General features: G+C 40.2%; 1 protein-coding gene across 1 annotated transcript in view; it reads left to right on the forward strand.

Annotated features, from left to right (window-relative positions):
* The window catches only part of ENOPH1 (enolase-phosphatase 1), a 150070-nt gene that overhangs the window by 57119 nt on the left and 67907 nt on the right, over positions 1–25044 (forward strand). Inside the window, exons 4-5 of the mRNA XM_053703356.1 lie at positions 8322–8454; positions 22354–22477. Of these exons, the coding sequence (XP_053559331.1) occupies positions 8322–8454; positions 22354–22477 (257 nt within the window). The remainder of the gene's footprint in view (positions 1–8321; positions 8455–22353; positions 22478–25044) is intronic.

The raw sequence follows: 25044 nt of genomic DNA on the forward strand, positions 1-25044 counted from the left end.
CATAGGTGTGTCCGGTCCACGGCGTCATCCTTACTTGTGGGATATTCTCTTCCCCAACAGGAAATGGCAAAGAGCCCAGCAAAGCTGGTCACATGATCCCTCCTAGGCTCCGCCTTCCCCAGTCATTCTCTTTGCCGTTGTACAGGCAACATCTCCACGGAGATGGCTTAGAGTTTTTTGGTGTTTAAATGTAGTTTTTATTCTTCAATCAAGAGTTTGTTATTTTAAAATAGTGCTGGTATGTACTATTTACTCTGAAACAGAAAAGAGATGAAGATTTCTGTTTGTAAGAGGAAAATGATTTTAGCAACCGTTGCTAAAATCGATGGCTGTTTCCACACAGGACTGTTGAGAGGAATTAACTTCAGTTGGGGGAAACAGTGAGCAGACTTTTGCTGCTTGAGGTATGACACATTTCTAACAAGACTTGGTAATGCTGGAAGCTGTCATTTTCCCTATGGGATCCGGTAAGCCATTTTTATTAAATAAGAATAAAGGGCTTCACAAGGGCTTTAAAGACTGGTAGACATTTTTCTGGGCTAAAACGATTGATTTATAAGCATTTTTAATAGTTTATAGCTTTGAGGGGTTATTTTATTCTTGGGAATTATGTTGAATAACCGGCAGGAACTGTATTGGACACCTTTTTCTCTGGGGGCCTTCTCTAATCGTAGACAGAGCCTCATTTTCGCGCCACTAATGCGCAGTTGTTTTTGGGAAGCAAGGCATGCAGATGCATGTGTGAGGAGCTCAGATACATAGAAAAAGCTTACTGAAGGCGTCATTTGGTATCGTATTCCCCTCTGGGCTTGGTTGGGTCTCAGCAAAGCAGATACCAGGGACTGTATAGGGGTTAAATATAAAAACGGCTCCGGTTATTTTAAGAGTTAAAGCTTTCAAATTTGGTGTGCAATACTTTTAAGGCTTTAAGACACTGTGGTGAAATTTTGGTGAATTTTGAACAATTCCTTCATACTTTTTCACATATTCAGTAATAAAGTGTGTTCAGTTTAAAATTTAAAGTGACAGTAACGGTTTTATTTTAAAACGTTTTTTGTACTTTGTTATCAAGTTTATGCCTGTTTAACATGTCTGAACTATCAGATAGACTATGTTCTGTATGTGAGGAAGCCAAGGTTCCTTCTCATTTAAATAGATGTGATGTATGTGACAAAAAATTTAGAGAAAATGATGCCCAAGATGATTCCTCAAGTGAGGGGAGTAAGCATGGTACTGCATCATCCCCTCCTTTGTCTACGCCAGTCTTGCCCACACAGGAGGTCCCTAGTACATCTAGTGTGCCAATACTCCTTACTATGCAACAATTAACGGCTGTAATGGATAATTCTATCAAAAACATTTTAGCCAAAATGCCCACTTATCAGCGAAAGCGCGACTGCTCTGTTTTAGAAAATACTGAAGAGCATGAGGACGCTGATGATAATGGTTCTGACATGCCCCTACACCAGTCTGAGGGGGCCAGGGAGGTTTTGTCTGAGGGAGAAATTTCAGATTCAGGGAAAATTTCTCAACAAGCTGAACCTGATGTGATTACATTCAAATTTAAATTGGAACATCTCCGCGCTCTGCTTAAGGAGGTGTTATCTACTCTGGATGATTGTGACAATTTGGTCATTCCAGAGAAATTATGTAAGATGGACAAGTTCCTAGAGGTCCCGGGGCCCCCCGAAGCTTTTCCTATACCCAAGCGGGTGGCGGACATTGTAAACAAAGAATGGGAAAGGCCCGGCATACCTTTTGTCCCTCCCCCTATATTTAAGAAATTGTTTCCTATGGTCGACCCCAGAAAGGACTTATGGCAGACAGTCCCCAAGGTCGAGGGGGCGGTTTCTACTCTAAACAAACGCACTACTATCCCTATAGAAGATAGTTGTGCTTTCAAAGATCCTATGGATAAAAAATTAGAGGGTTTGCTTAAAAAGATGTTTGTTCAGCAAGGTTACCTTCTACAACCAATTTCATGCATTGTTCCTGTCACTACAGCTGCGTGTTTCTGGTTCGATGAACTAGAAAAGTCGCTCAATAAAGATTCTTCTTATGAGGAGATTTTGGACAGAATTCATGCTCTTAAATTGGCTAACTCTTTTACTTTAGACGCCACTTTGCAATTGGCTAGATTAGCGGCGAAAAATTCGGGGTTTGCTATTGTGGCGCGCAGAGCGCTTTGGCTAAAATCATGGTCAGCGGATGCGTCTTCCAAGAACAAATTGCTTAACATACCTTTCAAGGGGAAAACGCTGTTTGGCCCTGACTTGAAAGAGATTATTTCAGATATCACTGGGGGTAAGGGCCACGCCCTTCCTCAGGATAGGTCTTTTAAGGCTAAAAATAAACCAAATTTTCGTCCCTTTCGCAGAAACGGACCAGCCCCAAGTTCTACATCCTCTAAGCAAGAGGGTAATACTTCTCAAACCAAGCCAGCCTGGAGGCCAATGCAAGGCTGGAACAAAGGTAAGCAGGCCAAGAAACCTGCCACTGCTACCAAGACAGCATGAGATGTTGGCCCCCGATCCGGGACCTGATCTGGTGGGGGGCAGACTTTCTCTCTTCGCTCAGGCTTGGGCAAGAGATGTTCTGGATCCTTGGGCGCTAGAAATAGTCTCCCAAGGTTATCTTCTGGAATTCAAGGAGCTACCCCCAAGGGGGAGGTTCCACAGGTCTCAATTGTCTTCAGACCACATAAAAAGACAGGCATTCTTACATTGTGTAGAAGACCTGTTAAAAATGGGAGTGATTCATCCTGTTCCATTAGGAGAACAAGGGATGGGATTCTACTCCAATCTGTTCATAGTTCCCAAAAAAGAGGGAACATTCAGACCAATCTTAGATCTCAAGATCCTAAACAAATTTCTCAAGGTTCCATCGTTCAAAATGGAAACCATTCGGACAATTCTTCCTACCATCCAGGAAGGTCAATTCATGACCACGGTGGATTTAAAGGATGCGTATCTACATATTCCTATCCACAAGGAACATCATCGGTTCCTAAGGTTCGCCTTTCTGGACAAGCATTACCAGTTTGTGGCACTTCCATTCGGATTAGCCACTGCTCCAAGAATTTTCACAAAGGTACTAGGGTCCCTTCTAGCGGTGCTACGACCAAGGGGCATTGCAGTAGTACCTTACTTGGACGACATACTGATTCAAGCGTCGTCCCTACCACAAGCAAAGGCTCATACGGACATTGTCCTGGCCTTTCTCAGATCTCACGGGTGGAAAGTGAACGTAGAAAAAAGTTCTCTATCTCCGTCAACAAGAGTTCCCTTCTTGGGAACAATAATAGACTCCTTAGAAATGAGGATTTTTCTGACAGAGGCCAGAAAATCAAAACTTCTAAGCTCTTGTCAAGTACTTCATTCTGTTCTTCTTCCTTCCATAGCGCAGTGCATGGAAGTAATAGGTTTGATGGTCGCGGCAATGGACATAGTTCCTTTTGCGCAAATTCATCTGAGACCATTACAACTGTGCATGCTCAGTCAGTGGAATGGGGATTATACAGACTTGTCTCCGACTATACAAGTAGATCAGAGGACCAGAGATTCACTCCGTTGGTGGCTGACCCTGGACAACCTGTCACAGGGGATGAGCTTCCGCAGACCAGAGTGGGTCATTGTCACGACCGACGCCAGTCTGGTGGGCTGGGGCGCGGTCTGGGAACCCCTGAAAGCTCAGGGTCTTTGGTCTCGGGAAGAATCTCTTCTCCCGATAAATATTCTGGAACTGAGAGCGATATTCAATGCTCTCAAGGCTTGGCCTCAGCTAGCAAAGGCCAAATTCATACGGTTTCAATCAGACAACATGACGACTGTTGCGTATATCAACCATCAGGGGGGAACAAGGAGTTCCCTGGCGATGGAAGAAGTGACCAAAATGCAATCCACATCCCAGGAGTGGAAAATTGGGAAGCGGATTTTCTGAGTCGTCAGACATTTCATCCGGGGGAGTGGGAACTCCATCCGGAAATCTTTGCCCAAATAACTCAATTGTGGGGCATTCCAGACATGGATCTGATGGCCTCTCGTCAGAACTTCAAGGTTCCTTGCTACGGGTCCAGATCCAGGGATCCCAAGGCGACTCTAGTAGATGCACTAGTAGCACCTTGGACCTTCAACCTAGCTTATGTATTCCCACCGTTTCCTCTCATCCCCATGCTGGTAGCCAGGATCAATCAGGAGAGGGCATCGGTGATCTTGATGGCCACGCAGGACTTGGTATGCAGATCTGGTGAATAGGTCATCGGCTCCACCATGGAAGCTACCTTTGAGACAGGACCTTCTTGTTCAAGGTCCGTTCGAACATCCGAATCTGGCCTCACTCCAACTGACTGCTTGGAGATTGAACGCTTGATTTTATCAAAGCGAGGGTTCTCAGATTCTGTCATTGATACTCTTGTTCAGGCCAGAAAGCCTGTAACTAGAAAAATCTACCATAAAATATGGAAGAAATATATCTGTTGGTGTGAATCTAAAGGATTCCCATGGAACAAGATAAAAATTCCTAAGATTCTATCCTTTCTTCAAGAAGGTTTGGAGAAAGGATTATCTGCAAGTTCTTTGAAGGGACAGATTTCTGCTTTATCTGTTTTACTTCACAAAAAGCTGGCGGCTGTGCCAGATGTTCAAGCTTTTGTTCAGGCTCTGGTTAGAATCAAGCCTGTTTACAAACCATTGACTCCTCCTTGGAGTCTCAATTTAGTTCTTTCAGTTCTTCAGGGGGTTCCGTTTGAACCCCTACATTCCGTTGATATCAAGTTATTATCTTGGAAAGTTTTGTTTTTGGTCGCAATTTCTTCTGCTAGAAGAGTTTCAGAGTTATCTGCTCTGCAGTGTTCTCCTCCTTATCTGGTGTTCCATGCAGATAAGGTGGTTTTGCGTACTAAACCTGGATTTCTTCCGAAAGTTGTTTCTAACAAAAACATTAACCAGGAGATAGTCGTGCCTTCTTTGTGTCCGAATCCAGTTTCAAAGAAGGAACGTTTGTTGCACAATTTGGATGTAGTTCGTGCTCTAAAATTCTATTTAGATGCTACAAAGGATTTCAGACAAACATCTTCCTTGTTTGTTGTTTATTCTGGTAAAAGGAGAGGTCAAAAAGCAACTTCTACCTCTCTCTCTTTTTGGCTTAAAAGCATCATCAGATTGGCTTATGAGATGCCGGACGGCAGCCTCCTGAAAGAATCACAGCTCATTCCACTAGGGCCGTGGCTTCCACATGGGCCTTCAAGAACGAGGCTTCTGTTGATCAGATATGTAAGGCAGCGACTTGGTCTTCACTGCACACTTTTACTAAATTTTACAAATTTGATACTTTTGCTTCTTCTGAGGCTATTTTTGGGAGAAAGGTTTTGCAAGCCGTGGTGCCTTCCATCTAGGTGACCTGATTTGCTCCCTCCCATCATCCGTGTCCTAAAGCTTTGGTATTGGTTCCCACAAGTAAGGATGACGCCGTGGAGCGGACACACCTATGTTGGAGAAAACAGAATTTATGTTTACCTGATAAATTACTTTCTCCAACGGTGTGTCCGGTCCACGGCCCGCCCTGGTTTTTTAATCAGGTCTGATGATTTATTTTCTTTAACTACAGTCACCACGGTATCATATGATTTCTCCTATGCAAATATTCCTCCTTTACGTCGGTCGAATGACTGGGGAAGGCGGAGCCTAGGAGGGATCATGTGACCAGCTTTGCTGGGCTCTTTGCCATTTCCTGTTGGGGAAGAGAATATCCCACAAGTAAGGATGACGCCGTGGACCGGACACACCGTTGGAGAAAGTAATTTATCAGGTAAACATAAATTCTGTTTTTCTCCATTACCGCTTCTTCCTCATGTGGCAGCTCGCATCAAGCAGGAGCGAGCATCTGTGATTCAGACGTGGTCTGCGGATCTGGTGGGGATGTCCTCATCTCGGTGGAGGTTACCTTGTCGCAGAGATCTGCTGATACAGGGTCCCTTCCTTCATCAAAATCTAGATTCTCTGAGGCTGACTGTGTGGAGATTGAACTCTTAGTCTTACCCAAGAGAGGGTTTTCTGAGAGTGTTATCGACACTCTGGTTCAAGCTCGTAAGCCAGTTACTCGTCGTATCTACCATAAAGTGTGGAGGACTTACTTGTACTGGTGTGAAGAGAGTGGCTTTTCCTGGCATAAGGTTAAGGTTGCCAGAATTTTAACTTTTCTCCAGGATGGACTGGAGAAGGGTCTATCTGCTAGTTCCCTAAAGGAACAGATATTGGCCCTGTCGGTGTTACTGCACAAAAGTTTGGCTGAGCTTCTGGATGTTCAGTCCTTTGTTAAGGCTCTGGCTAGGATCAGACCCGTGTTTAGATCAGGGGCTCCGCCTTGGAGCCTAAATCTTGTTCTTAGTGTTTTGCAGCAGGCTCCGTTTGAGCCTATGCATACTGTTGACATTAAATTGTTATCTTAGAAGGTTCTTATTTTGTTGGCTATTTCTAAGATTTCTGCTTTACAATGTGATCCCCTTATCTGGTTTTTAATGCTGATAAGGCGGTTTTACGCACTAAACTAGGGTTCTTCCCTAAGGTGGTGTAGAATCGTAATATTAATCAAGAAATTTTTGTTCCTTCCTTGTGTCCTAATCTAGATGTGGTTTGTGCCTTGAAGTTCTATCTTCAGGATACTAAGGAACTCGGACAATCTTCCTCTTTGTTTGTCATCTATGCGGGGAAGCGTAAGGGACAGAAGGCTACTGCGACTTCTCTATTTTTCTGTTTGAGCAGTGTCATCCGCTTAGCTTATGAGACAGCGGGACGACAGCCTCCTGAGAGAATAACGGCTCATTCCACTAGAGCAGAGCTTTCCAAACTTTTTCTGTTGGTAACAGACTTTTTAGACCTACATCATTTTGCGACATAGTTATTCAGTTGTACTAGAAAACAGAAGGTTAAACTAACTTGTTTTAAGAGATAAGGACAAATGCATATATTATATAACGAAATGTATTTACAAGTAACAGTATGTGCAAGAATTAAAAAAAAAAAAAAAAAAAGTTTAATATCTCCAATAGCTACTTAATATTTTAATGGGATGTATGAGGTTAATGGGATGAACACAGTTTCTGAATATTTGATGGAATATTAGATAGAGACACTCGAATTTCATCATCAAGCATTTTTAAGATTCCACCTTCTATCCATATATCCATAGCAGGAGCAGCAATGCACTGCTGGGAGCTAGCTGCATAAGAAACAACACTTCAGCTCAGCGTTTAAGCTGCCGCCCTCAGAGCTCTGCGAGTCTGACTGACTATTGCCCGGGCTGCAAACACACTGCTGTCCAACTCACTGAATACACGTGCAGTCACGAGCCGATTGAGGAGACTACACGTGCAGTCAGGAGCCAATGTGCCGCCAATGGGAGTAGTTTCAGTTCCTGCTGTGCTGTGCCAATAGGTTAAGGTGATCTGTAACCCACTAGGTATCAATCACGTGTTATGCGTAGCGTGCAGGCGGAAAGTCGGAAAACAAAAATTATTTAAAAAAAAAAACATTTTAAATTTTTAAATAAATGGTGCTGAAGCAGGGACACTCCTACACACTGCTGCCGACACACTAATGTGTCACAACACACAGTTTGGAAAGCACTGCACTAGAGCAGTGGCTTCCTCTTGGGCTTTTAAGAACCAAGCCTCAATGAATCAGATTTGTAAGGCGGCTACCTGGTCCTCCTTACACACTTTTTTCTAAATTTTACAAATTTGATGTGTTTGCTTCGGCTGAAGCAGCTTTCGGGAGAAAAGTTTTGCTGGCTGTGGTGCCCTCAGAATAGGGCCCAACCTTTTTTTCTTTTCCCTCCCGTTATTTATTATATGTGTCCTCTGGAGCTTGGGTATAGTTTTCCCAACAGTAAGGAATGAAGTTGTGGACTCTCTCTGCCTTATGGAAGGAAAACATAATTTATGCTTACCAGATAAATTCCTTTCCTTCCTGGCAGGAAGAGTCCACGACCCCGCCCATAATAATTTTTTTCTTTTTTTTTTTTTGATGGACGGCTCCCTTTTTTATATTTTTTCTTCTGGCACCTTTTATACCCTGATGTTTCTCCTATTTTTCCTTGTTCCCTCGGCAGAATGACTTGGAGATAGGGGAAGTGGGATGGATATTTAAGCCTTTGGCTGGGGTGTCTTTGCCTCCTCCTGGTGGCCAGGTGTTGTATTTCCCAACAGTAAGGAATTAAGTTGTGGACTCTCCCTGCCAGGAAGGAAAGGAATTTATCTGGTTAGCATAAATGATGTTGTTTTTTTTTAAATATAGACTTTTAATATTAGAAAATGTCTACTTCAGGGTCTATGAGGACATAGTCCCAGCTATCAAAACATGGAGAGCAGCAGGCATGAAGGTATATATTTATTCTTCAGGAAGTATAGAAGCACAGAAACTTTTGTTTGGATACTCCATGGAAGGCAACTTGTCGGAGGTAAGTTCTTACTGACATTCTTAACTTCATTTTTTTTTTTTTTTTTTATATGATACAGACTATTTGTATAAAAAAAGGAGGAGAGAAATAATGGCACTACTGTTGATAATCGCCTTCTAATTTATTTAGTCTCACGTTATGTGATCAATAAGTGGGGAAACGGTGCTGTATACCGATTAAGGGCAAGTTACTATTGAGGTGGTAAAGTTTGGAAACTGGTGGTAATATAAAAATTCTCAATAGACTTTAATGGAGATAAATGGTTTTGCTACTGGTTTCCAAATTTTACCACCTCAATGGAAACTAGCCCTAACTAGGAAAACAAAAATGTGTACAAAACACAAGAAAACAGGGTATACTAAATAGCATTCATAAACAACTATCACCACCAGGGTATAAATAGCAATAATAATACAAAAATCACATAATCCATGATTGTGCAGAGATATAGAAGTAAAACGTAAAGGGACACTGAACCCAATTTTTTTCTTTCATGATTCAGATAGAGCATGACATTTTAAGCAACTTTCTAATTTACTCCTATTATCAATTTTTTTTGTTCTCTTGCTATTTTTTTTTTTTTTAAAGCAGGAATGTAACTCTTAGCCGCCAGCCCGTTTTAGGTTCAGCACCATGAATAGTGTTTGCTTATTGGAGGCTTACATTTACCCACCAATAAGCAAGCATAACCCAGGTTCTCAACCAAAAATGGGCCGGCTCCTATGCATCACATTCCTGCTTTTTAAATAAAGATAGCAAGAGAACGAAGAAAATTTGATAATATGAGTAAATTAGAAAGTTGCTTACAATTGCAGGCTCTGTTAATTTGGGTTTAGTGTCCCTTTAACTTTTATTAAAACAAATTAAAAACGGGAAAATAACAAATAAAAGAAAAGTAGATTGTATATCAACTTTATTAGTTTAGTGTTACTATGTGTGTCCACTAATATCACAATACGTTGCACACTATGGTGTGAATAACCAATGTGTCTCAATCTAGTAACACTATAAAATGTCAGCACTATAGGTTAATCATTGGAGTATTGGAATCACTTTGAAATCAGCCACTTGTCAGATATAAAGTTAAACAGAAGACAAGATGAGCAATTTCTTTATTAATTAGAACATAAATAATCAAAGTAAACTTAAAGGGACACTGAACCCAAATTTTTTCTTTCGTGATTCAGATAGAGCATGCAATTTTAAGCAACTTTCTAATTTACTCCTATTATCAATTTTTTCTTCGTTCTCTTGCTATCTTTATTTGAAAAAGAATGCATCTAAACTTTTTTTGGGGGGTTTAGAACTCTGGACAGCACTTTTTTATTGGTGGATTAATTTATCCACCAATCAGCAAGAACAACCCAGGTTGTTCACCAAAAATGGGCCGGCATCTAAACTTACATTCTTGCATTTCAAATAAAGATACCAAGAGAATAAAGAAAATGTGATGATAGGAGTAAAATAGAAAGTTGCTTAAAATTTCATGCTCTATCTGAATCACGAAAGAAAAAAAAATTGGGTTCAGTGTCCCTTTTAACCCCTTAAGGACCAAGGCCATTTTTCAATTTCTTTCCAGGGCTATTTTTACATTTCTGTGGTGTTTGTGTTTAGCTGTAATTTTCCTCTTACTCATTTACTGTACCCCCACATATTATATACCGTCTTTCTCGCCACTAAATGGACTTTCTAAAGATACCATTATTTTCATCATATCTTATAATTTACTATTAAAAATATAAAATATGAGGGAAAAAATGAAAAAAAAAACACTTTTTCTAACTTTGACCCCCAAAATCTGTTACACATCTACAACCACCAAAAAACAACCATGCTAAATAGTTTCTAAATTTTTTCCTGAGTTTAGAAATACCCAATGTTAACATGTTCTTTGCTTTTTTTGCAAGTTATAGGGCAATAAATACAAGTAGCACTTTGCTATTTCAAAACAACTTTTTTTCTAAATGAGCGCTAGTTACATTGGAACCCTGATATCTGTCAGGAATACCTGAATATCCATTGACATGTATATATTATTTTTTTTAGAAGACATCCCAAAGTATTGATCTAGGCCCATTTTGGTATATTTCATGCCACCATTTCACCGCCAAATGCGATCAAACTTTAGGTTTCTCACTGAAATTAAACAGCTTGTGCAATTATGGCACAAATGGTTGTAAATGCTTCTCTGGGATCCCCTTTGTTCAGAAATAGCAGACATATATGGCTTTGGCAATGCTTTTTGGTAATTAGAAGGCTGCTAAATGCCGCTGCACATCACACATGTTTTATGTCTAGCAGTGAAGGGGTTAATTAGGGATCTTGTAGGGAGCTTGCAGGGTTAATTTTAGCTTTAGTGTAGAGATCAGCTTCCCACCTGACACATCAGACCCCCTGATCCCTCCCAAACAGCTCTCTTCCCTCCCCCACCCCTCAATTGTCCCCGCCATCTTAAGTACTGGCAGAAAGTCTACCAGTACTAAAATAAAAGGTATCTATTTTTTTTTATATGTGTATATATATAGCATATTTACATATGCTGCTGTGTAGGATCCCTCTTAGCCCCAAACCTCCCTGATCCCCCCCCCCAAACAGCTCTCTAACCCTCCCCCTCTATATTATTGGGAGCCATCTTGGATATTGGCAGCTGTCTGCCAGTACCCAGTTTACAAAAAAAATGTATATTTTTTTATTTTTCCCCCCACTTTTCTGTAGTGTCGCTCCCCCCCCCAAGACTAAACCCCCACCCCCTCCCAGATCACTTAGATTAACTTTTTTTAAATTTGTATTCCCCCTCTCTCCCTCTAAATGTAAAACACACTGTTCCATAGTGTAATGGTTCCCACCCGCTCCCTCCCCGTGCACGCAAAGAGAGTGTCTCTCTCTGCATCGGGCAAAATGTTTATCAATAATAAATGGTACCATCTAGTTACAAAATGTGTGTTTATTGGATATGTGACCAAATAAAAAAGCAGAGCGGCTAGTTCCAGAAATGGTACAGAGTATCAGTCTAAGCATCTCATATAAACACACATGTATCAAGCAACTATACATATTGTAGGCTACTCTGACACGTTAATCACCTGTGTAAATATTATCACATCACTGCTTATAAAATAGGGCTCACTATATAAGAGTGAGGTATCCAAATAAACGGCATATGCCGTATAAACACCCTGCTATCGTGAAGAGGCTGCGTGTGATCTCAATATCAATGATTTATGATCCTCACTAACGTGGCTTAAAATTTTTTGTAGAATCTAGCAAGTGCTGAGCTACTGTGCAAACCTCGCTGTGAAAACACTATTATTGAATGAAAATAAGGACCCCATGAATCCCTCTTCCCCTAAATGTTTTGCCTGAAGGCTTTATTAAAGGGACATTACATTGAAAGAAAAGATTAGGCAGAGAATAACATCTAGATGTATTTTTTAAAGTTTAATTAGCTGTTTAAATATTGAAAAAATAAGTGTAAAGCTTTAGTGCCTATAAAACAATGGGAGCTGCCATGTTGTAACTTAGGTTACCTTCTCTGCTGTGGCCAATTAGGGACAGTTATAAATAGGTCACTAGAGTGTGCAGCCAAAGGCTGTGTGGAACATAACAGGGTTCTGCACTTCCATTTCTAACAGGAACTAAAAAGCTCACAATTTCAGAATGGAATTACAGGGAAAGGGCACAAAATAAATAATGAAAGTATATTGCAGAGTTTTTTTATATATACGATTTATCATTTTATATTACCATCTCAAAGTGTTTTAATGTCCCTTTAAAGGCCCTTGCCTTCTGTTTAACTTTATATCTGACAAGTGGCTGATTTCAAAGTGATTCCAGTGCTCCAATTATTTACCTATAGTGGTGACATTTTATAGTGTTACTAGATTGAGACACATTGGTTATTCACACAATAGTGTGCAACTTAGTGTGATATTACTGGACAAACACAGTAACACTAAACTAATAAAGTTGATATACAATCTACTTTTCTTTTACTTGTTATTGTGCCATTTTTAATTGGCTGTAATAAAAGTTACGTTTTACTGCTGTATTTCTCCACAACCATGGATTATTAGCTTTTGTATTGGTTTTTATTGCAATTTATACCCTGGTGGTGATAGTTGTTAATGAGTGCTATTTAGTATACCCTGTTCTCTTGTGTTTTGTACACATTTTTGTTTTCTATATGATACAGACTAGTTTATACAAAATGTGGAAAGATACTTTTGTTGAAACAAAATGTGAGATGGTCAAATGTGTCATATAATGCACCAAAATCTCACATAAGTAATAGGTGTGCATGGAGATAAAATGTTATGGGTTATCCTGCATCTTATTAGGGTTATTGTTTTTAATGGCTTTAGACTTGAGACATGGTGGGACACAGAAAAGCAGTATTACACACAAAAGAGATATGGATTGATGCAGAAACAGTGTATTAAAGGGTCATTTCTTTGAGCATGTCATTTTAGCACTTTGAACCCTGCAACTATATATATATATATATATAGTTAAAGAACCACTTGAGAGCCAGTGAGCCAATCAGCAGCTTCAGTCACACAGCTGGGTTGTAACACTGCTGATTGGCTCAGAGGCTATTGCAGCTCCTGAGTGGGGCTTTAAAGGGACAGTCAAGTCAAAATTACACTTTCCTGATTCAGATAGGGCATTCCATTTTAAACAAAAAAACAATTTACGTTTATCATCAAATTTGCTTTGTTCACTAGCTATTCTTTGTTGAAAGCTAAACCTAGCTAGGCTCAAATGCAAATTTTTTAAGCCCTTGAAGGCCGCCTCTTATCGCAGTACATTTTAACAGTTTTTCACAGTTAGACATTGCTAGTTAAAGTGAGCCACCAAGATAACATTGTGCTCTCTCCCATGGTGTTAGCACTGATTGGGTAAAATGCAAGTCTGTCAAAAGAGCTGAGAGAAGGGGGCAGTCTGCTGGTTATGCAAAACTGGGGAATGGTTAATAAAGGGATTATCTATCTTTTTAAACAATAACAATTTTCAAGTAGACTGTCCCTTAAACAATGTGTTTAAGTCCTTTGCAGGGATAATTGGAATATCATGGTCATACTACACCAAATGTGATATTTCAAGTAAACATGTTTGGTACAGTGAGACCTTGAAATTCCAAGTAAACCCATTCTGTACAGTGAGACCTTATATTACACTTTGGTGCAATTGTAGCAGCTCAGTACAGAAAGCTGTTATTTTTTTCAAACCACAATTTACATATTGTAAACGGGAAAAGTTGTGGCCACGTTTTTCTGCGGTATATTAATATCCTGTAATTCAAAGCATATTTCTTTTACAAGATATGATGAGTCCACAGATTTCATCCTTACTTATGGGATTACGTCTCCTGGTCAGCAGGAGGAGGCAAAGAGCACCACAGCAGAGCTGTATATATAGCTCCTCCCTTCCCTCCCACCCCAGTCATTCTCTTTGCCTGTGTTAGTGATAGGAAGAGGTAAAGTGAGGTGTTAGTTTAGATTCTTCAATCAAGAGTTTATTATTTTTAAATGGTACCGGTGTGTACTATTTTACTCAAGGGTAAAGCAAGGGGAGCTGTTCAGATTCAAAGATGATCGTTTCTGTGACTCCCAGTCTGTGTGCTGCCCTGCTGAATATGGTCTTAGCAAATTTTATCTAAGGTCCAGTTTTGTTCCCACAGATTCCTGGAGGAGAAGGACCTCTAGCAGTGTGGGACAAGTCATGCTGTTACTCAGCATGGAGGTATGTGCAGTCTATTACTTCTGTGACACCTAGTACCTCAGAAATGACTGTCATTTCCCTATGCATACTCAATATTTTCTCCTATGTCTGTGTGTCTTCTACACGGTTCTGGGGGACTGACTTTCTTATTGGGCCTTTTGTGGGGGCTGCATAAGGGGCATGGGGGTAATTTTGTGAGACCTTAACCCCTTCAGGTTCGGGCTGATGCTGGGGATTGTACTGTGTGTCTTCCGGTTTACTCTGGTATCCGGAGTTGCTTATTAGACCAGGAGGCATTAGGGGGACTGGCTGCAGTGTTTTTTTAGACGGTGTGGTGCATCACAGTTTAGTGTTTGGTGCGCAGTTGTCCCGGCGGCTCCATTTTTGTTTTTTTTTAACATAATATGCAGAGCCGCCTGGGAGTTTCGTTGGGGCACTCGTTCGCGCGCTAAGACAAGCCGCGCAGTGCTGTTCTGGGAGTCGGAAGTGTAGGTGACTCCGGTGTCTGTCTAGACCGCGTGGGTAGTACAAGCGGTGCAGACACTCTGCTGTAGGAGGCTCGTTTGGTCGGGTCATAGGGAGCAGGTAGGCGCTGCAGCAGAGCTGTGGCGAGGTGTCTTTATTGTTAAGAGTTTTATATTACGGCCCCAAATTAGTTAACTACTTCTGGGATTCACTACAAAACGTAGTTGTTTGTTTTCAAAGTCAAAAATATTGCATTTTTATAGCGCTGTGTCCTAGACAAAATTTTTTTAAATTTTTCTTAAAGACACAGTATCATTATTTTGCATTACTATATAAAGAATTTATTATAGGTTTCAATAACTTTTTGTTTATCATAATGGATGACCTTGATGCCAGTACTTGTTCCATGTGTTTAAATGGCAATGTGGAACCCCCACTTACTTTTTGCCCATCATGCACTGAGAGGGCATTACAATGTAGAGAGCAGATTTTCCTTAATAAAAATACAGCTCACAATGTTTCTCAGACTGATGAGACTCAGGGTATGCCAACTCTTTCGCCCAAGCGTCACAGCCCTCAACGCCCACTCAAGTGACGCCATGTTCTTAAACTGCGTCCACTTCATTTACTCTGCAGGATATGGCTGTAGTTATGTCATCCACCCTTACAGAAGTTTTATCCAAGTTGCCAGTGTTACAGGGCAAACGCAGCAGGTCTGAAACCACGGTGGTTCCTGCGACTTCTGAGGCTTTGATGGCTGTCTCCGATGTACCTTCCCAGGGATCTGATTTGGGGGGTAAGGAACTTCTGTCTGAGGGGGAACTTTCTGACTCGGGGAGTGTGTTACCTCAGACAGACTCGGACGTCATGTCCTTTAGATTTAAGCTTGAACACCTCCGACTGTTACTTCGAGAGGTTTTAGCGACTCTGGATGACTGTGACTCTATTGTGGTACCACCAGAGAATTTGTGTAAGATGGACAAATACTTAGAGGTCCCTGCTTATTCTGATGTGTTTCTGGTTCCTAAGAGAATTTCGGATATTATTATGCGGGAATGGGAAAGACCGGGTATCCCGTTCTCACCTTCTCCTAATTTTAAAAAAATGTATCCTATAGCCGACTCTGTTCGGGATTCTTGGCAAACAGTCCCTAAGGTGGAGGGAGCTATATCTACCCTGGCCAAGCGTACAACTATTCCTATTGAGGATAGTTGTGCTTTCAAAGATCCTATGGATAAGAAGTTGGAGGGTCTTCTAAAAAAGTTATTTATTCATCAGGGTTTTCTATTACAACCAACGGCTTGTATTGTACCAGTTACAACTGCGGCTGCCTTTTGGTTTGACGCCTTAGAGGAATCTCTTAAGACCAAGACTCCTTTAGAGGAAATACTAGGTAGAATTAAGGCCCTTAAGCTGGCTAATTCTTTTATTACAGATGCCGCCTTTCAGATTGCTAAGTTGGCGGCTAAGAATGCAGGTTTTGCCATTTTAGCGCGTAGAGCTTTATGGTTAAAATCTTGGTCTGCTGATGTGTCCTCTAAATCAAAGATTTTGGCTATTCCTTTCAAAGGAAAGAGATTGAAGGATGCGCCCAATCGGGCTAACTGCTCTGAATATACCAATAAATTTGTCCAAATTGGAGTCACAACTCTATCAACCCGTGTAAAATCCACAAGTGGACAGTCAAAAAAGTGGATTACAGATGAAAAGTAATCCAGCCAACAGGAATAGATTAATAATTAACCCTTAATATTCATATAAAAAAAAATGAACATAAATAACGTAGCAAATATATCAGACACTGGTGTCATTTAAAACTAATAGTTCTAATGCTGTAAATGCACTCTTACATAAAAACAATTCATTCACAATTGGTTATTTGTTCACAATAAATTAGATTTTTTACAAATCTTTAAATTGATATCAATTAACAAATAACCAATTTTGAATGAATTGTTTTTATGTAAGAGTGCATTTACAGCATTAGAACTATTAGTTTTAAATGACACCGGTGTCTGATATATTTGCTACGTTATTTATGTTCATTTTGTTTTATATGAATAAATATTAAGGATTAATTATTAATCTATTCCTGTTGGCTGGATTACTTTTCATCTGTAATACACTTTTTTTGACTGTCCACTTGTGGATTTTACACGGGTTGATAGAGTTGTGACTCCAATTTGGACAAATGTATTGGTATATTCAGAGCAATTAGCCCGATTGGGCGCATCCCTCAATCTCTTTTTTGTTTGTTAACTGGTTTGATTACACATATTGGAGAAAGGTGTAACAAGAGGGAGTGCATTAGAACTGCATTGACCTGCTCCTAGACAAACTGTGGTAGTTTAAAAGGAAAAGACCCTATTCGGGCCGGACTTGAAAGAAATCATTTCTGACATTACGTGAGGTAAGGGTCATCTCCTACCTCAGGATAAAGCAGCTAAACAAAGGGGTAAACAGAATCATTTTCGTTCCTTTCGGAATTTCAAGGGAGTCCCCACTTCTTCTTCTTCTTCCGCCAAACAGGAAGGGAATTTTGCACAAGCCAAGTCCATCTGGAGACCCAACCAGGCTTGGAACAAGGGTAAACAACCCAAGAAGCCCGCTGATGCTCCCAAGACAGCACGGAGGGGCGGCTCCAGATCCGGGACCGGATCTAGTAGGGGGCAGACTTTCTCACTTTGTCCAGGCTTGGATAAGAGACGTTCAGGTTCCCTGGACACTGGAAATCGTGTCCCAAGGGTATTGACTGGAATTCAAAAATTCTCTCCCAAGGGGGAGGTTTCTTCTTTCACGATTGTCTGTAGACCAGATAAAAAGGAGAGGCGTTCTTACGTTGTGTAAAAGACCTCTCTACTATGGGTGTAATTCGTCCCGTTCCAATACAGGGGCAGGGTTTTTACTCAAATCTTTTCGTGGTTCCCAAAAAAGAGGGAACGTTTCGACCCATTTTAGATCTCAAGAGTCTAAACAAGTTTCTCAGAGTGCCATCCTTCAAGATGGAGACTATTCGGACAATTCTTCCATTGATCCAAGAGGGTCAATATATGACTACCGTGGACTTAAAGGATGCATATCTTCATATTCCTATCCACAAAGATCATCACCAGTTTCTAAGGTTTGCCTTCCTGGACAAACATTTTCAGTTTGTGGCTCTTCCTTTCGGGCTGGCCACAGCACCCAGGATCTTCACGAAGGTTCTAGGGTCTCTACTGGTGGTTCTCAGACCGCGGGGCATTGCAGTGGCGCCTTATCTGGACGATATTCTGATTCAGGCGTCTTATCAACAAGCAAAATCTCATACAGACATGGTTCTGTCCTTTCTGAGGACTCACGGGTGGAAGGTGAATATAGAAAAGAGTTTACTAATTGCACAGACAAGGGTTCCTTTCCTGGGAACTCTAATAGATTCTATATCCACGAAAATCTTCTTGACGGAAGTCAGAAAATTAAAGATTCTGAATACCTGTCGAGCCATTCAGTCTAATCCTCGGCCATCAGTGGCTCAGTGCATGGATGTAATTGGATTGATGGTGGCGGCAATGGACATCATTCCGTTTGCTTGTTTTCATCTCAGACCGCTACAACTGAGCATGCTCAGGCAGTGGAATGGAGATTATGCAAATTTGTCTCCTCAGATAGATCTGGATCAGGAGACGAGAGACTCTCTTCTTTGGTGGTTGTCGCTGGATCATCTGTCCCAAGGGACGTGCTTCCGCAGACCCTCATGGGTGATAGTGACAGCAGACGCCAGTCTACTAGGATGGGGTGCAGTCTGGAATTCCCTGAAGACTCAGGGTGTGTGGACTCGGTCTGAGTCTCTACTTCCAATCAATATTCTGGAGTTGAGAGCAATATTCAGTGCGCTTCAGGCTTGGCCTCAGTTGGCTTCGGCCAAATTCATCCGATTTCAGTTGGACAACATCACGACTGTGGCTTACATCAATCATCAGGGAGGAACAAGGAGTTCCTTAACGATGGCAGAAGTATCCAAGATAATTTGGTGGGCGGAGGCTCACTCTTGTTATCTGTCAGCAATCTACATCCCAGGAGTGGACAACTGGGAAGCGGATTTTCTGAGCAGACAGACGTTTCATTGGGGGATCGGGAACTCCATCCGGAGGTCTTTACCACCCTGATTCTCAGGTGGGGCAGACCAGAGCTGGATCTTATGGCATCTCGTCAGAATGCCAAGCTCCCGATATACGGATCCAGGTCCAGGGATCCTCAGGCCGAACTGATAGATGCCTTGGCAGTGCCTTGGTCGTTCAACCTAGCTTATGTGTTTCCACCGTTTGCTCTCCTTCCCTGGGTGATCGCTCGGATCAAACCGAAGAGGGCTTCAGTGATTCTCATCGCTCCTGCGTGGCCTCGCAGGACTTGGTATGCCGATCTGGTGGACATGTCCTCTCTGCCACCGTGGAGGCTTACATTGAGGCAGGACCTTCTCATTCATGGTCCCTTCCATCATCCAAATCTAATTTCTCTGCAGCTGACTGCTTGGAGATTGAACGCTTAATTTTATCTAAGAGAGGGTTTTCTGATGCTGTCATTGATACCTTTATTCAGGCACGTAAGCCTGTTACTAGAAAGATTTACCATAAGATATGGCGTAAATATCTTTATTGGTGCGAATCCAAGGGTTACTCATGGAGTAAGGTTCGGATTCCCAGGATTTTATCTTTTCTCCAAGAAGTATTGGAGAAAGGGTTGTCAGCAAGTTCCTTAAAGGGGCAGATTTCTGCTTTGTCTATTTTGCTACACAAGCGTCTGGCAGATGTTCAATCTTTTTGTCAGGCTCTGGCTAGAATCAGACCTGTGTTTAGACCAATTGCTCCTCCTTGGAGTTTAAATTTAGTTCTTAATGTTCTTCAAGGGGTTCCGTTTGAACCTATGCATTCCATAGATATTAAGTTATTATCTTGGAAAGTTTTATTTTTGGTTGCTATTTCTGCTCGCAGAGTTTCTGAGCTTTTTGCTTTACAATGTGATTTTTAGAGCTGCAACAACTAATCGTCATAATCGATAATAATCTATTATGAAAATAGTTGTCAACGAATCTCATAATCGATTAATCAATTAGTTGGTCTGTGCACAACACCAGCTGCTTCACTCCAATGAACTCCTGCATATGGTATTGTGTTTTATGGTTATGTCCTTAGCCTAAAGGACGTCTACTTTTCATTTTTTCAGGACATTATATGTTTACAACTACCCCTGGCTTATGTGCAAACCAGATATAATAGTCATCATTTGGATTGTTTATATTAAATCTGATGATTTGGAACTATGCTTTTCATGATATGGTGCCAAGCTTGTTGTTTACACCTTGCCCTTAGGTTGATATTAGTTATTTAAATTGATGTGCACTATTATCTGTTTGCAGGATTAACGTATTGCTTGCTATTGCTGATTATATGTACTGTATAAATAAATGTGTAAGGCTTTGTCCTGTTATTGATATACAGTCCTTAGCGCTTTTGATTTTGTTTTTTATTGTTTTTTTATATTTTTAATATATTGTGATATGTGCAATATTCAACCTTTATAAGTATATATTCGTTATTTTTAGAGCGGACTAGATATTTCCCCTAACCTTATAGCTGGTTATTTACCATTGCATATAGATATTCAAGATATTTTTATGTTAAAATGAAGTCAAGGGTTACTTTATTGAGAGGCCCCTTGCCAAGGTAGAAAACACTTAGCATTGGTGAAGAGCTAACAAAGATAAATATCCCACTTTGGTGAAATTGGCAAAAGCCTACTTATACACCTCAACAGCCTTTTCTCTGCTGCAGGAAATATAGCTGCAAACAGAGAACCAGCCTTAGCCAGAAGCATGTGGACATGTTGAGATTTTTGCATTTCAATGCAAAGTTTCTGAAAGAGTGAATAACAGAATGTTATTAACAGTGGTAGTCTAACTCTTTCTAGTTCTACCTCTTTTCAAACAGTTTGTGGTTTGGTTTTGTTTAATTATAAAACTGTGCTCTGCTGCTTAAAAATTGAAGAAACAGTTTTGTTAATGTAAAGTTTTAGTCTGAAGTTTATATTTGTAACACTCATTATGTGGATTTTATTTAGAACTTTGAAAACTATTATTGATTCTATTTTTATCCGATTAATCAAAAAAATTAACAGCCGATTAATCGATTATGAAAATAATCGTTAGTTGCAGCCCTAGTTTTCCTTATCTTATATTCCATTCTGATAAGGTGGTTTTGCGTACTAAACCTGTATTCCTTCCTAAGGTTGTTTCTAATAAGAATATTAATCAGGAAATTGTTGTTCCTTCCTTGTGTCCTAATCCTTCTTCTAAGAAGGAGCGTCTATTACATAACTTGGACGTTGTCCGTGCCCTGAAGTTTTACTTGCAGGCGACTAAAGAATTTCATCAATCATCTTCATTATTTGTTGTCTACGGCTATCTCTCTTTCTTTTTGGCTGAGGAGTATCATCCGATTGGCATATGAGACTGCTGGACAGCAGTCTCCTGAAAGAATTACGGCTCATTCTGCTAGGGCTGTGGCTTCCTTATGGGTATTTAAAAATGATGCTTCTGTTGAACAGATTTGCAAGGCTGCAACTTGGTCATCTCTTCACACTTTTTTTCCAAATTTTCCAAATTTGATACTTTTGCTTCATCTGAGGCTGTTTTTGGGAGAAAGGTTCTTCAAGCAGTGGTGCCTTCCGTTTAGGTTCCTGTCTTGTCCCTCCCTTTCATCCGTGTCCTATAGCTTTGGTATTGTATCCCATAAGTAAGGATGAAATCCGTGGATTTGTCATATCTTGTAAAAGAAAAGGAAATTAATGCTTGCCTGATAAATTTATTTATTTTACGATATGACGAGTCCAAACATACCGCTACTGGCAGAAAGCCATTGCATTACACAGTGAAGTATACTAAGGCCTCTATTTATCAAGGTCTGGCGGACCTGATCCAACAGTGCGGATCAGATCTGCCAGACCTCGCTGAATGCGGAGAGCAATACGCTCTCCGTATTCAGCATTGCACCAGCAGCTCACAAGAGCTGCTGGTGCAACGCCGCCCCCTGCAGACTCGCGGCCAATGGGCCACAAGCAGGGAGGTGTCAATCAACCCGAACGTACTTGATCGGGTTGATTTCAGGCAATGTCTGTCCGCCTGCTCAGGGCAGGCAGACAGGGTTATGGAGCAGCGGTCTTTGTGACCGCTGCTTCATAACTGCTGTTTCTGGCGAGCCTTTCGGAGCTTGATAGTTAGGCCCCTAACACTCCGCTTTGCGAGACTACCTTCAAACAAGCATCCCTTTCGAACATTTCACATGCACCTTTTGATTTGCGAAAAAGGTACCTTTACAACATATCACTTTTATGGTGGCCCTTTGAAAACATGCCTCTTTAAAATACTACATAGAAGAGTATTTAATCATCAGCCCTTTTTGCTATAGTCGTAATTGTATTGTAAGTTGATTAAAATAAGTTTAAAATGTATTAAATTGTATAACATTTTAAATTAAGGTTAAGATCATGATTGGTCACTCAACATCATGTGACCGTTTCTTTCAAGAACAATTCAGTCCTCTCTCTGGTAGTTGGCAAATAATGTTTTATGACTGGCTAAGAACTGAAATCTTGCTAACCAATTAGTGAAGCACTGCTTGGAGCGGGCAAATTGTGACTGGTCTGTTTTTGCTGACATCCTATGCACTTTTTTTTTTTTAAAAGCTCCTTGATGGACACTTTGATACTACAATTGGGCATAAGGTGGAGAGTGAGAGTTACAGGAATATCGCAAAGAACATTGGATGCTGCCCTAATAATATTCTTTTCTTGACTGACATTACCAAAGGTAAGTACTTTATAGCAGAGGGTGATATCATATCACAGATGTAAATAAAGATGTACATAGAGGATTATATATATATATATATATATATATATATATATATATATATATATATATATATATATATATATATATATATATATATATATATATATATATAGAGAGAGAGAGAGAGAGATCTATTTGTAAATACATAAAACATATTCCCTTATGTGAAGAACATTAGAATGTGAAATATTTACAGTTCATAGTTAAACATTTTATTAAATATAAATATTGCATAAATATGCTTTTACATGTTTTCAGCTACTTAACTGTAAAGGGCTCCAATGCACTTATATATATCTGTTAAAAAAAAAAAAAATATATATATATATATAATTATAGCCTGGAGCCAAGCACTCCAACCTTTAAGGTGTATTAGCTACCTGGGTGCTATCCTCATTGTTGTACATACATCTATGTCTTCTCTTAGGAGGGCACTCGCAGGATTTTTACATCAATAAATTTTTATTTCTAACTCATAGCGATAACAGTTTGATTGTCAACGTTTCAGCCCCTGTTTGGGCCTTTTCTCAAGACAAATATGTTCTAAAACATAAAATGAAAAACATATGTTTCAACCAATACAAGCAAACAAATTCATGTAAAGGAAAACAGTGACACCCCTCACCCCACAAAAAACTAAACTAAAATCTTAAAATGAGGTAAACATAATACTGCAGCTTCTAATAAATAGGATAATATTTCATGGATATAAGATCATGGCTACTAATACAGGCACATCAGGATTGAAGCAGCAAGCATCGGAAGTGCAATTGAAATTCCAGATGATGGAAACAAATAATGGTGATAGCCTCCCCATATGAACATAAGAAAACCAGCAAACGTCTATCCAATTTAAAAAATCAGTTAGTCATGACGTGACAGCCGAGATCACTTTAATACTAGGCTTGCTGACGGAATATCTCAAACAGCGCATGTAGAATAACTAAGTAACCACTTAAGAGTGTCAAAAGTATGCAGCTTGCAAATATCGTATTTAAAACAATACACTCTGATATTGAGAATATATCTCAAATAGTAGCACACAAAATACAACCACGCTACAGCTCAATTATGCCAGAGATCTTTAAAGGCTCAATCAAACTATAGTGTTCTGCACCGAACACCGGTCCAAGTCTAATTCAAAGGACGCAGAGAAACACTCCATGTATCGGACACAACCCTGCGTAAGCCTTCTTCACTATCATTTGACGCAGCCGGTTCTAAATACTTTGAAATACCTGCAACAGTCTATCACTTAAGAACAGCTAGTATCTAAACAGGGAACAATAGGAAAAAACACTGCTGTATTACAAAGGAGCATTATGATCAGACTCTTCATAGCGGCATTACAGCCGTTCTCCTGTGAAACAGGCCTTATCAATCTGAGGCCGAACGCTCGTCTCACTCACTTAAAATAGACCCAGGTGCCTAAATTGAACCCGGTCAGCTGTCCATTAAGAACCAATAGAACCCCAATGCTCTTGCTCGGCGCCAGAAACACCAACCAATAGTGACTTTGATACATCTATTAAGATATACCTGCATATCCTTAACTCATTAGACCCCGGTAGAGGTGAATTACAAGCAGAGCGGGTAATACATATTAAAATGCACGGCTATACATACTAGGAAATTCTTGTAATACAGGTATCGGATACAACCATCCCAGTCCTGCTATGCACAGTGCCCCATAATCACCCCTATTACATCAAGCACTGGTGGGATATTGGAGGAGCAAATAGATAGTCAGCCTTAAAACAGAAAAATTACGCTCCAACTCATCATACCCACCAGCAAAAGAATAGGGAGAATAGGATCATAGCCTGACCATAGGCAAATCACACTTATTTCACCAATACACAATAGAGATACAGGAGGATACAGTTATCAGCACTTCACTAAGTGGGACACTCTCACAAGTATAGAGAAAGATACAACCGTACTATACGACGCATCCACCATCAACCCTTATCATTGAAGAAACTAGAGGTATGCAGAATAAAAACCTCAGCGAGACCATAGCCTCAAAAAAACCTGATATACAACGGAGTATTCAAATCAAATTTCAGAAAAAAACGGTTATTCATACGAGATAGCTAGCAATTTAGCCAAGCACCCACATGAAATTAAATTGAACACCATTGATTGTAGATCAAATGCATGCTGCAACAAAACACTGAAACGCCCCATCAGAGCCTATTTTAAAGACCAACTACTAGATAATCAATCCCCTATGTTCAGATAAACCTTAAAAGCTGATCAACCTACATACTTGATAACTTAACTTAAAAAGAAAAGCAAAGAGGAAAGTGCAACCGTTATACTTTACACCTGAGCCTACTTTTATTGTGATGGTTGTTAAAAGCCTGTATACACGTATAATAATTAGACTTAATAAAATAATGAATAATCCAAATGAACATTCAGACCAACAGGTGTTAAGGGTTTTAAGCCTGAAAATCCAGCGTGTTTCACATTTCAATAGCTCTTTGTCTCTATCCTCTCCACGTTGAGTGTGGCAA

The sequence above is a fragment of the Bombina bombina genome, chromosome 2 (genome assembly GCF_027579735.1).
Source record: "Bombina bombina isolate aBomBom1 chromosome 2, aBomBom1.pri, whole genome shotgun sequence".
In the NCBI taxonomy this organism is placed as follows: Eukaryota; Metazoa; Chordata; class Amphibia; order Anura; family Bombinatoridae; genus Bombina; species Bombina bombina.